A 13,267-nucleotide genomic window follows, 5' to 3' on the forward strand; every position below is an offset into this window, starting at 1 on the left:
TAATTGTCATTTGTCTCTAGTGTGTAGGATCGTGCTATTGTCGGGGTTCGCTGGTCGGCGTGGACCCGTTAAACCAAAAGGCTGTTTCCCCGCTGTATCACTAAAATGAACTAAACTAAACTAACTAACGGCTATGTGAAGAAACCTTTCGTTTTGTCACCATGTATTTACTCTATGCTTCCTTGCTCTTGACACCATCACAAATGGAAACACATTATCTGTTTCCAGCTCCTCAACACCCTTCGTAATTTTAAATACCTTCATCAGCACTCCTCACAGCCTCCTTATTTTCAAAAAGAACCACCACAGCTTTGCCGATCGTTAAGGTCGGCCATGGCCAAGACAGCTACACATTATTATAGCTGTAGGTTATGTTATAAAATGGAGAACTGTGGGCTGAAGCATAGTTGCAGCATGCTGAATAGGGACAAAGAAATTATTTTTGGCTCAAGGAGAGATGGTAAAGTGTTTGTTAAACGACATAGGATGGCTGCGATCTGTCCATAAACTGGTCTCAAATAGCCACAAGATACCTCATTTAACTTGGGTCGATAAGTATGTGATGCATTAATACCATGATAGGTTCATAGCCTGCCAGGATAGGCTGCACAAAATGTATAAAATGTGCACTTTGTTCTTGTTTATTGGAGCAGTTATCCAAGATGCCAGCAGTTTATCCCCACCAATGTAAAACAAATCTTTGATGATCAGCCTAGGTATCAAGTGATTCTTTGATCGTTTGATTTTCTCTAATCCGGTCAATCTGTATAACTAAAATCCCTGGAATCTTTTCAGTAATTTGCTCTGCCACTTTCAACAAACTATTCACGTATTCCCCCAGATCATTTTATTCTTGTGCCGTTTTTATAACGATACCCTCTCATTTACATTGCTTTCCTCATTCTTCCGCCCATAATGTAACGCTTGATGTTTCTCATCATTTCATGACATTTTTTACCTATACCAGACCAAGTGGGACCCGTTGGGCCCCGTTCCCCGAATGCAATATTCCACCACTCACCCATAGCCCCCAACTGCGCAGGCGCGTCTGATGTTTAAATGTTTTTAATGGCAATAACATGTGAACGCATCTCACTCTCCCTCTTCAGCCCTCTATTCCACGGACCTGACCAATAACCTTCCAAGATAAGAAACCTTGGGAGGCTATGGGGTGGCACAATGGCGCAGCGGTAGAGTTGCTGCCTTGCAGTGCCTTGCAGATACCCGGGATCGATCCCGACTATGGGTGCTGTCTGTACGGAGTTTGTACGCTCTCCCTGTGACCTACGTGGGTTTTCTCCAAGATCTTCGGTTTCCCCCCACACTGTAAAGACGTGCAGGTTTGTAGGTTAATTGGCTTGGTAAAAAATATAAAATTGTCCCTAGTGGTTGTAGTGTTAATGTGTGGGGATCGCTGGTCGGTGCGGACTCGATGGGCCGAAGGGCCTGTTTCCGCGCTGTATCTCTAAACTAAACTAGCCCTCATGAGTAAAAAGGTTATTTTCTGTTATAAGGACAGATTATTACACTACTGAACCAAACTAACCGACTTTTACATGAGGTTGTGCAAACTAATGTTGGACCTGATCGGCTTGGTTAAACCTTTTACTCTTTGATTATTGGTTTAGGCAGAATCCAAATGAGAAAATCTTTGCATTGAGGGCAAAAAAAAAGATTGTCTGTTTAAACGTCATTATATCTATAGTTTTACTAGATTGATGCTCCCAATGAATCAGGAAGGTAATTTTATTCTGGATTTTGAGCATGCTGGTAAGTGTAAAATAATAGCTTTAATCATTTCTAGATGTTTGTTGGTTCTATCTTAACACATTGAAATGCCTTTATAGTCTGAAGAAGGGTCTCAAACTAAAAGGTCGCCTAATCTTTCCTTCCACAGATGCTGCCTGACCTGCTGAGTTACTCCAGCACTCTGTATTTTGCTCAAGATTCCAGCATCTGTGTCTCCTTTATACAACAAATGCTGGGAGTATTTGATAGAATTTGGAATTTATATCTGCGAACATTAACTCTAACTCACATGCTGTCCATGGTAGGTCTACCAATTCCCCCTCCTCTCTCCCAGCTTTCTCCCCCCTCCCCCCTCTCCCATTAGTCTGATGAAGGATCGTGACCCATAACATCACCTATCCATATTCCCCAGGGATGCTGCCTGACCCGCTGAGCTACTCCAGCACTTTGTGTCTTCTCTCATTCAATAAATATTTAGCATCGGGCAATTTATTTTGATACAGTCTGCGTGTGACTCCAGATCAATCAATGTGGCCAATTCTTAAATGCTCCTCAGATCAGGCACAGTTAGGGCAGCAAAATGAATGCCAGTCTTGCCGTTGCTATCCACATCCATGGCAAAAATAAATTAAAAAGCACATTCACTAATTGGAGCATTAAATACAAGGTAATAAGTAGGAAATTGTTGAAGACACAAGAGATTGCAGATGTTAGAATCATGAGAAAAAGACAAACTGCCCATCGTGTCCACGCTGACCAGCAATCCCCATACACTAACACTATCCTACACACGGGACAATTTACAATTTTACCAATTAGCCAACAAACCAGTTCGTTTTTGGAGTGTGGGAGGAAACTATAGAGCACCCAGAGACGACCCACGTAGGTCACAGGGAGAACGTACAAACTCCATACAGACAGCACCCGTAGTCAGGACCAAACCTGGGTTTCTGGCACGGTAAGGCAGCAATTCTATCGCTGCGCCACCGTGCCGCTCTCTGTGAAGGGAAATGGAGAGATGATGATTCGAGTTGGGACCCTTTTTCAGACAGATCTGTAGTAGTTGTAAATAATAGTTGGAATGCTTGTGGCATTCTGTGCACTAGTTTGGTCGGTCGCTTGAACTATTGGAGCTCTGACATTCAAAAAACTGAGGCTGATTGTTAGTTAGTGTGACTTAACAAATACTCAGATTTATCTTGCATCTTTACCATCTTCACACGACAGTAATCTTCTCAAGCCAAAGAGGGACTGGTGAGGTGATGTTCAGAAGCATCTTAAAAGGAAGAATGAGACTTTAGAAGGTTACAAAGGAAATGACAGACTTGAGGACCTAATAACAGTTATGGAACGCAGGGGGGAAGGGATGGAAATGAGGCCAGAGGCGGAAGCGTCAAATCATCATTGGGTAATGAAGCTGGAGATAGGAAAGGGAAGTCATGGAAGTTTAAGTAGAAGAATGAGAATTAAGGTTGAGAGTGAAGATTGTTGAGGTTGGATCATCTCCAGTGACACATTTCAAACATCCATTTGGCAAAGAGCTTGTTGATTAACCATGCGTAACAGGAACTGTAACAATCGTCAATTCGCTAGTTTTGAGCAAATGAAAAGGTGAAAAGGGAAATTTCATGGCATGACATTGTGGAATTCTCTGCCACAGAAGGCAGTGGAGGCCAATACATTTGATGTATTCATTTGCGGAGCTTCCAGCCGCGGGCGGCGCTGACTTTAACATCGTGGGGTCCTGGGACCCCTTGCCGGGGGTTGCCAGTGTTGGAGCTCCGTCCAGCTCAGCCTGTGGACTTCGGAAGCCGCGATCTTCGGCCGATTCGGAAAAACTCCAAGCCGCTGAGAGTGTTCTTCCGTTCCGACGCCTTAGTTCCATCATCCCTGCGAGAGGGCCTGAAACATCGAGCCGCCGTGGCAGCGACTGCGGAGGGTTCAAACGCCCCGACTGATTCTGGATGATCAGCCATGATCATATTGAATGGCAGTGCTGGCTCAAAGGGCCGAATGGCCTTTTCCTGCACCTATTTTCTATGTTTCTATGAATGTGTGGCATACAGTTCCCTGCATGCTGTGATGTCACATGTAAGCAGCATCTGATAGCAGGGATGGGCTATGTTGATTTCCTAGGACACGTTAATATTAAAAAGGTGTTGGGTGTCTTGCAAAACATTAAGGTGGATAAGTCAGAGATATAAGAAACTGCAGATGCCGGAATCTTGAACAAAACAAAAAGTGCAGGAGGAACTCAATAGGCCATGCGGCATCTGAGGAGGGAATGGACTGACGACATTCAGGACGGGACCTTTCTTCAAACAATTAGAATGGGGGGAGAGAGCTGAGAAAATAGAGGTGTGAGTGATGAGTGGCAAGTGATAGGTGGATACCCAGGTGACGGGGGAGGGGGGATTGGCAGATGATGGCAAAGGCTAGAAAAGGAAACAAAAGGGAGAGGGGAATACGAGCAGTAGGAAAAAGGGAATAAAGGAAATATGGGACATGGGGATGGGTTAGGAGCATATTGGGGACTGTTTACCCTATCTATCCTGACTGTTTCCCTTATCTATGCCTCTCATCATTTTATTCACGTCTAGAAGATCTCCCCTGGGGTCAAGGAAAGACAGTTCACGTCGCGGCCCTGTTTCCACCGATCTTTCCACCACCACGCACAAGAAGCACAAGAAGCACAAGAAGCGACAAGACAGACACCATTGTATGCAGATGCCGAGAAGAGTGTTCAGCTCTGGCTGGACAACTTCTAATCTTGTGTGTGGACTCGATAAGAAGAGAAAGGTCTCCCCTCAACCCCCTCAGAGAAAACGAGTCAAGGTTGTTCAATCTCTCTTTATTGATAATGCCTTCTAATCCACAACCACAGACTGGTGGGTGAATGACTCTAGGAATCACATTATGACTCCATAATGACTACATTATGACTCCATAATAAGTGACTCCAGAAATGCCGACTTAAAATGATCTGGCAGAAATATCATTTTTTTAAATTTTATTTCGGACTCCTCCGCTGAGTTCACCCTGCTCCATGAAGTTTGCTATTTGGTAGTACAGGGCCAGCCTGGGTTATCAACGACCTGACTCACACAAAAATCTACTTCTCATAAAACGTTAAAGCATTTTTCAAAATAGTAATAAGAATAATAATACTAAAATGATTTGTCACATTTATTAGAGGCTGACATTAGTTCAGTTATCAGAAATATTAGGATGCATATTCAATGCAATGAAAGATTTATGGTAAGTGTATGTGGAATGATACGATAGGTGTAGGTATACAAAATTGACATTCCTGACTCATGGAGAAATGAGATTCCAGACACATCCCAGGAATGGAACCCACACATTACCCGGGGGTTACTTATTCTTGGGCATAATACGAAGGCTGGGAGCTGCAGAGAATGTCATGCTCTCCTTTTCTGTCGCATATAATGATTTTGGCCTAAATTAATAACCCTGGACAGAATCCTGTGCATTATCTACTTGCTACACCCGTTTACATGGTGGCTCAGCGATAGAGTTTCTGCTTTACAGCGCTTATAGCACTGGAGACCTGGGTTCGATCCTGGCTACGGGTGCTGTCTGTACAGAGTTTGTACGTTCTCCCCATGACATGTGCGGGTTTTCTCCGGGTGCTCCGGTTTCCTCCCACACTCCAAAGACGTACAGGTTTGTAGGTTAATTAGCTTGGTATTAAAAAAAAAAGTAAATTGTCCCTAAGTGTGTCGGATAGTGTTAATGTGTGGGGATCGCTGGTCGGTGCGGACTCAGTGGGCCTAAGGGCCTGTTTCCGCACTGTATCTCTAAACTAGATCAGGAAAAATGAGCGCGAGGAAAACTGGAAAATCTTCCCACCGATACAAAGGGTGCTGCAACGCACAGTGTGCGTCTCTGAAAATTGCACAAGAGGAGAAGTTTTGGAGTTATATAAAAAAAAACAAAAGACATACTGTGACGCTAATCCTTTATGATTATCAAATTCCCACATACATGTGAAACTGCTACTTCCATTCAATCAAATATCGACAGTGTGAATACATTAGTTGTTCAAGAATGTAATCCCACCACAAAATTAATCTTGGAGCAGATTGACACTGAATATCTCAGTAACATATTACCTCAATGCACAGAAGGGTAGCCACATGAAATCTGTTTCCATATTTCAGTGCCGTAAGAAGTACCTTCGGATCTAAATCTGAGGGCAATGGGCAAAGTTTCCACTATTGATCACTCAATGTCCTAAAATCGTACAAATTAATAGTTTTCACATTTGGCATTTTCCTTCACTTATGCGGTGGACATTTTCTTATAAACCTGTTTGCACATCTTGTTTTCACAGTAGAGTTCCTGGAAGGAAAGAAATTATGTAGATTAAAGCCACCAGCAATGATGTCAAATACTCAACGACTAGGGTTGTGAAACATTCTGTTATTTTAGCAGTGGGTGGCGCAGCTGTTGCTTCACAACACCAGAGACATGGGTTGGATCCGGATCTGGGGTGCTGTCTGTGTGGAGTTTGCCCGTTCTCCCTGTGACATTGTGGGTTTCCTCCCAAAGACGTGCGGGTTGGCAGGTTAATTGGCATTTAAACTGCACCTAGTGTATAGGGAGTGGATGCGCAGGTGGGATAACATAGAACTAGCGTGAAAGGGTGACCAATGACTGGCTTGGGCCAAAGGGCCTGTTTCCATGTAGTATCTCTAAAACTCTAACTAAACGGTTACCATCAACATCCCAAACTCAATCAGCTTTTGTTATCATAAAACTACTGGTAACTATTTTAAACATATTACAACCTCTTGCCTATTTACCAAATAATTATTGGGGGCGATTCACAGGGGACAATTAATTAACCTATAAACCCGCACGGCTTTGGGATGTGGGAGGAAACCAGAGCACCCGGAGGAAACCCACGCCATCACTGGGAAACGTGCGAACCCCACATAGACGTCAGGATCGAATCTGAGTCTCTGGCGCCATGTGGCCATAATGGTGGAGGTAACACATATGAACAGTTGCTATTGAAGAAATCTGGCAGATTACTGCAGTATAGATAGTGCACCCTGCAGCCACAATACTGATGGGTAGTAAGTGCATGATGAGGCTGGTAAATGAGATCATTCAGCTCTTGAACATCTGACAGTAACAACTTTGGAACAGTTCATTCATAACTTGTAAAGGAATCCTGTTCCAGAGAATCTAAAAGAGCATACGGTGTCTTTGGAGACTGGCAAAAGAATTATTTGGATATTTAAAACAGTTTTTCAGTGTAGTTTTATCGTCTTTGTGTTGGACATAATGCAATCGTTAATCTGAATTTTTTGCAACAGGCCTCTTTTGGTGCAACATGAGGTCACTAAATAGACAATAGGTGCAGGACTAGGCCATTCGGCCCTTCGAGCCAGCACCGCCATTCAATGTGATATCAATGTAAAAATCTACTCCTCGGGATTGAATGAACTTTTAAACCATCAAGGCTTGTTTTAGCCTAGTACATTTGTATTGCTACCAAACCCCAGCAGTGTGAGAGAGGCGGAGAGAGGAGAGCGGGGACATAAAGAGACAAAGAACAAGAAAAACAAGTCCGTTTCTATATCGAAGATAGACACAAAATGCTGGAGTAACTCAGCGGGACAGGCAGCATCTCAGGATAGAAGGAATGGGTGACATTTTGGATCGAGACCTTTCTTCAAGTCTTCGAGTTCTTTGAGTCTGAAGAAGGGTCTCGACCCGAAACGTCACCCATTCCTTCTATCCACAGATGCTGTCTGTCCTGCTGAGTTATTCCAGTTTTTTGTGTCTTTCTTCGGTTTAAACCAGCATCTGCAGTTCCTTCCCTACATCTGTTTCTATATCTCCAGCTTTGCATTCATTAAATCTTGGGGTGGGGGAGTCACTGGTAAGGGCAGCATTTAATTATCTTCTCAAATTATCCCTGAGAAATTGATGGCTCCCCTGATTCAAAGTGGAAGCTCTCGTGACAGATCTGTGAGGACAGGGAGCCAGCTTGGTTAACCATGAACAGAGTAGAGAGAAGAATGAATTTGAACTAATTGGCTTTCTACTGCACAATTTTAGTTTGGTTTTTAGTTTAGGTTGGAGACACAGTGAGGAAACAGGCCCTTCGGCCCATCGAGTCAGCACCGACCAGTGATCCCCACACATTAACATCATCCTACACTCACTAGGGTCAATTTACATTTACACCAAGCCAATTAACCTACAAATCTGTACGTCTTTGGAGTGTGGGAGGAAACCGAAGATCTCAGAGAAAACCCAGGGAGAATGTACAAATTATATACAGACAGCACCCGTAGTCGGGATCAAAGCCAGGTTTCCGGTGCTGTAAGCTGCGCCACTGCGATAATAGACAATAGGTGCAGGAGTAGGCCATTCGGCCCTTCAAGCCAGCACCGCCATTCAATGTGATCATGGCTGATCATCCACAATCAGTACCCCGTTCCTGCCTTCTCCCCATATCCCCTGACTCGGTCATCTTCAAGAGCCCTATCTAGTTCTCTCTTGAAAGTATCCAGAGAACCGGCCTCCACCGCCCTCTGAGGCAGAGAATTCCACAGACTCACAACTCTGTGTGTGAAAAAGTTTCCTCATCTCCGTTCTAAATGGCTTACCCCTTATTCTTAAACTGTGGCCCCTGGTTCTGGACTCCCCCAACGTTGGGAATATGTTGGTACACAAAAAAGCTGGAGAAACTCAGCGGGTGCAGCAGCACCTATGGAGCGAAGGAAATAGGCAACCTTTCGGGCCGAAACCCTTCTTCAGACTGATCGGGGGTGGGGGGGCGGGGAGAAGAAAGGAAAAAGCAGGAGGAGCCCGAAGGCTGGGGGATGGGAGGAGACAGCAGGAGGGTTGAGGAAGGGGAGGAGACAGCAAGGACTAACAAAATTGGGAGAATTCAATGTTCATGCCCCCAGGATGCAGACTCCCCAAGGGATATGAGGTGTTGTTCCTCCAATTTCTGGTGTTGCTCGCTCTGGCCATGGAGGAGACCCAGGACAGAGAGGTCGGATACGGAGTGGGAGGGGGAGTTGAAGTGCTGAGCCACCTGGAGGTCAGGTTGGTTATTGCGGACCGAGCGAAGGTGTTCAGCGAAACGATCGCCCAACCTCCGCTTGGTCTCACCGATATAGGTCTGCTGACATCTAGAGCAGCGGATGCAATAGATGAGGTTGGAGGAGATGCAGGTAAACCTCTGTCGCACCTGGAACGACTGCTTGGGTCCTTGAATGGAGTCGAGTGGGGAGGTAAAGGGACAAGTGTTGCATCTCTTGCGGTTGCAAGGGAAAGTGCCCGGGGAGGGGGTGGTACGGGAGGGAAGGGAAGAATTGACAAGGGAGTTATGGAGGGATCGGTCTTTGCAGAAGGCAGATATGGGGGGAGATGGGAAGATGTGGCGAGTGGTGGGGTCACGTTGGAGGTGGCGAAACTGACGGAGGATTACTTGTTGTATGTGACGGCTGGTGGGGTGAAAGGTGAGGACTAGGGGGACTCTGCCCTTGTTGCGAGTGCGGGGATGGGGAGAGAGAGCAGTGTTGCGGGGTATGGAAGAGACCCTGGTGCGAGCCTCATCTATGGTGGAGGAGGGGAACCCCCGTTCCCTGAAGAATGAGGACATTTCAGATGCCCTGATGTGGAACGTCTCATCCTGGGAGCAGATGCGGCGTAGACGGAGGAATTGGGAATAGGGGATGGAGTCCTTACAGGAAGCAGGGTGGGAAGAAGTGTAGTCCAGATAGCCATGGGAGTCAGTAGGTTTATAGTGAATCTCAGTCAGAAGTCTATCACCTGCGATGGAGATAGTGAGGTCAAGGAATGGTAGGGAAGTGTCGGAAATGGTCCAGGTGTATTTGAGTGCCGGATGGAAGTTTGTGGTGAAGTGGATGAAGTCAGTCAGTTGTGTGTGGGTGCAGGAGGTGGTACCAAAGCAGTCGTCGATGTAACGGAGGTAGAGGTCGGGGATGGGGCCCTGGTAAGTATTGAACAAGGATTGCTCGACGTAACCGACAAAGAGGCAGGCATAGCTGGGGCCCATGCGTGTGCCCATAGCTACGTCTTGTGTTTGGAGGAAATGGGAGGAGTCAAACGTGAAGTTATTGAGGGTAAGGATCAGCTCCGCTAGGCGGAGGAGAGTGTCAGTGGCTGGGTATAGGTTGCTTCTCTGGTCGAGGAAGAACCGGAGGGCTTTGAGACCATCCTGGTGGGGGATGGAGGTGTAGAGTGACTGGACGTCCATGGTGAAGATGAGGGGGTGAGGGTCTAGAGAATGGAATGCGCGGAGAGGCCGGAGAGTGTCTGAGGTGTCTTGGGAATATGTTTCCTGCCTCTAGCGTGTCCAAACCCTTATTAATCTTATATGTTTCAATAAGATCCCCTCTAAATTCCAGAGTATACAAGCCCAGACGCTCCATTCTCTCAGCATATGACAGTCCCGCCATCCCGCGAATTAACTTGGTGAATTCCTAAGGAACCGAGCTGCTTGAAGGGTGATCCAGTGGTATTCTCAATCCAATAGGAAACATACCAAGTGAAGGTTATCGCCTTCTATCCAGTGAGTCCAACCTCGATTCTTCTTTTCTCCCTTCTGAGTGCACACCAGTTTGTTGTTCTCCCACATGACAAGACTCTGCAAAAACAAAGTTTGCCACGGTGAAAAGAAAGATTAAGACTCACTTGGTTGAACAGACCCAGTGGATTTCACAATGTAGTTGGAGCAGCTGGTGAATCTTATAAGAAGTGGTGCAGAAACAAGAATACTTTAGGTTCTGTAGAATTCTGACCTTGTGCAATACTGTGTGATGTCATCCCTTTACCCACTACTCAACTCTGCTAATGAATGTGGTTAAAGCTGAGGAGATGGGGGGTAATTAATCTCAGGTTCGTGCAACGTGTAGATTCATATTTCACATTCAATTGACTGGAATGTGGGCATATTTACATTATTTTTATACCCCAATGATGCATTAAAATATGTCTTACACATATTTCCATGGGGTGGTAACTATTTCCTGTTGAAATCTCCACTCATTTTACTGGACTTTACTGGATTCTTAGACATGGTTCATAGTAATATATTTGGTATTCTTCTAAATTCACACACACGGGTAACAACATCATCAATGCATGCAGTGACCATCTTTGTCTTATGGAAGGGTGACTGATACACTAGGCAAGGGGGAGTGATAAGAGTTGAGCAAATAGCAAGACTGAATTACATGTAGGGTCAATCAGGAGGTTGCAGGTGGTTGCTGGAGGTTGCAGGTAGTGGAAGCAGGTAGGGAGACTGACAAAAATCTCCGGGAACCTCCGGGAATCGCACGGAAACCTTGGGTGGGGCACAAAGTCTCCAGAGGTTTCCGTTCAGGTTTCCTAAGTGGGACAGGGGCATATGTTTCAGGTCCACGACTGATCATCAGAACTAAGCAACAAAATCAGGTTTTAAGTTGCAGAAATGTTTGGGGGAGGGATGGATAGGACAAAGGGAATAGCTGTGCTAGGGTGAGGTCAAGATTGCTGTGGAGATAGAAGGTAGTTAAGGTTACTGGGAATATTTAGCGGGAAATGATACGAACAATTGAATGTTTAATGCTGTGAAATACAGGTCAGGTTGTGCTAATGGGGAGAAAAATAAACAAAACCATTTCACAGATGATGACTTACGGCAGAAATGGCCAGTTGTGAGTAATATGAAATTGCAGAATTTGATATTGAGTTTTTTTATATATTAATCATTCATTGTAGATTTGTTTAATTAACCAGATGTAGATCTATCATTTACCATGGTGGAATTTGGAGGCTTGTGTTTAGATCATTAGTCCATGTCTCTGAATAGTGGTTGGAACATAATCCCAGTGAGGAAGTACGCCCACTGGAGAGAGTGTTTACTTGGACAGTTTTCATTGTGAGAGTGGATGAAGGAATGCTAAGAAGGTACACAAAAATGCTGGAGAAACTCAGCGGGTGCAGCAGCATCTATGGAGCGAAGGAGATAGGCAACGTTTCGGGCCGAAACGTTGCTTATTTCCTTCGCTCCATAGATGCTGCTGCACCCGCTGAGTTTCTCCAGCATTTTTGTGTACCTTCGATTTTCCAGCATCTGCAGTTCCTTCTTAAAAACTTCTGGTAAGAGGTTGGTTTAAGTGCATGAAGATATAACATTTTTACTATAGATGGTTAAATGAGAATAGAGCAGAGGATTTCAGTTAAGAATTGCATGAATGCTCTAGATCAATATTAGTTATGCTGAAACAAGTTAAAATCTATTGTCATATATTCAAGTAAAGTAAGGTAAAGGTGCAATGAAAAACTAGCTTGCAGCAGCATCATAGGCACATAGCCTCAGACACAAAAACATAAATGACACATAACTTGCACATACATATTAGTGATAAGAGAAGCAGGGCCAAATAAAAACAAGATATTAGTGCAAAGATACACAATTAGTGAAATAAGTCCACGGTAGAGCAAGAGGTGGTCTGTAGTACTCTGTTGCTGAGGTAGGATCAGAGGTGCGCAGGTCAGTTCAAGGAGCTGAAAGTAGTTGTTTCTGAACCTGGTGACGGGGTGGAAATTGCAACCTTCACGTGGTCCGCCCTTTCGACTAATGCAATCAACTCGACGTGCACAAACGGAAGATCAAATAGAACAAGTTGTCCAACAACTTTAGGCTATGCACGCCACACGAAAGAAGAAGAACCTGGTGATGAGGGACTTCAGACTTCTGAAGGATGCTACATGTGTAAGACATTATATGATGAGACTTATCTCAGCGCCTCATATTTCGCTTGGGCAGCTTTTCACCCAGCGGTATGAATTTTGATTTCAAATAATCCTTGGTTTCCATCTCTCTCCACCCTCCCCCATTCTAGTTCTCCGACTAGTTTCACTGTCCTCCTGATTAAATTTTACTGATTGTATGCCTCATTGTCACCTTCCCATCAGCTAACAATGAACCATTCTACATTTTCCTTCACATTGTCTCCTTTGATCTGTTTTTTCACACCTTACCCTTCCATATCTCTCTGTCTCCCGCTCCACTGACTCTCAGTCTGCAGAAGGGTCTCGACTCGAAACGTCACCCATTACTTCTCTCTAGAGATGCTGCCTGAGTTACTCCAGCATTTTGTGTCTATCTTCCGTGTAAACCAGCATCTATAGTTCTTTCCCACACAAAAGGGTATACCTCTGGTTTACATCTGATAGTCAATAGTAATACAAGGGGAAGCAATTTAATCTTTAAAGAGTGAAAAATATATAAAACTTCAGCAATTTCTCCCAATAAAATCATAGTAATTTATCCTGAAAGTGATGTTTAAATACATATTATATGCATAATGTGAATCTGTGATCTCCATTCTAGATTGGAAGTAACTTACCCATTGGTCTCCACTCAGTTCAGGAATAATGTTGCCAATATAGGCAACTTTTTAAAAGCTTTTTTCTAATAAAAGATCATTTTACTTCCACGACCATTGTTGAACCT

At 44.5% G+C, this 13,267-nt stretch overlaps 1 protein-coding gene across 1 annotated transcript in view; it reads right to left on the bottom strand.

The window, feature by feature from the left end:
* Positions 1-5,717: 5,717 nt before the first annotated feature.
* nmnat1 (nicotinamide nucleotide adenylyltransferase 1) overlaps positions 5,718-13,267 on the bottom strand; it is a 41,619-nt gene continuing 34,069 nt past the window's right edge. The window contains exons 8-9 of the mRNA XM_033047783.1: positions 10,310-10,411; positions 5,718-6,114 (exon numbers count right to left, since the gene is read on the bottom strand). Of these exons, the coding sequence (XP_032903674.1) occupies positions 6,055-6,114; positions 10,310-10,411 (162 nt within the window). The 3' untranslated portion in view covers positions 5,718-6,054. The remainder of the gene's footprint in view (positions 6,115-10,309; positions 10,412-13,267) is intronic.

Source organism: Amblyraja radiata, chromosome 31, assembly GCF_010909765.2.
Source record: "Amblyraja radiata isolate CabotCenter1 chromosome 31, sAmbRad1.1.pri, whole genome shotgun sequence".
Lineage (NCBI taxonomy): Eukaryota > Metazoa > Chordata > Chondrichthyes > Rajiformes > Rajidae > Amblyraja > Amblyraja radiata.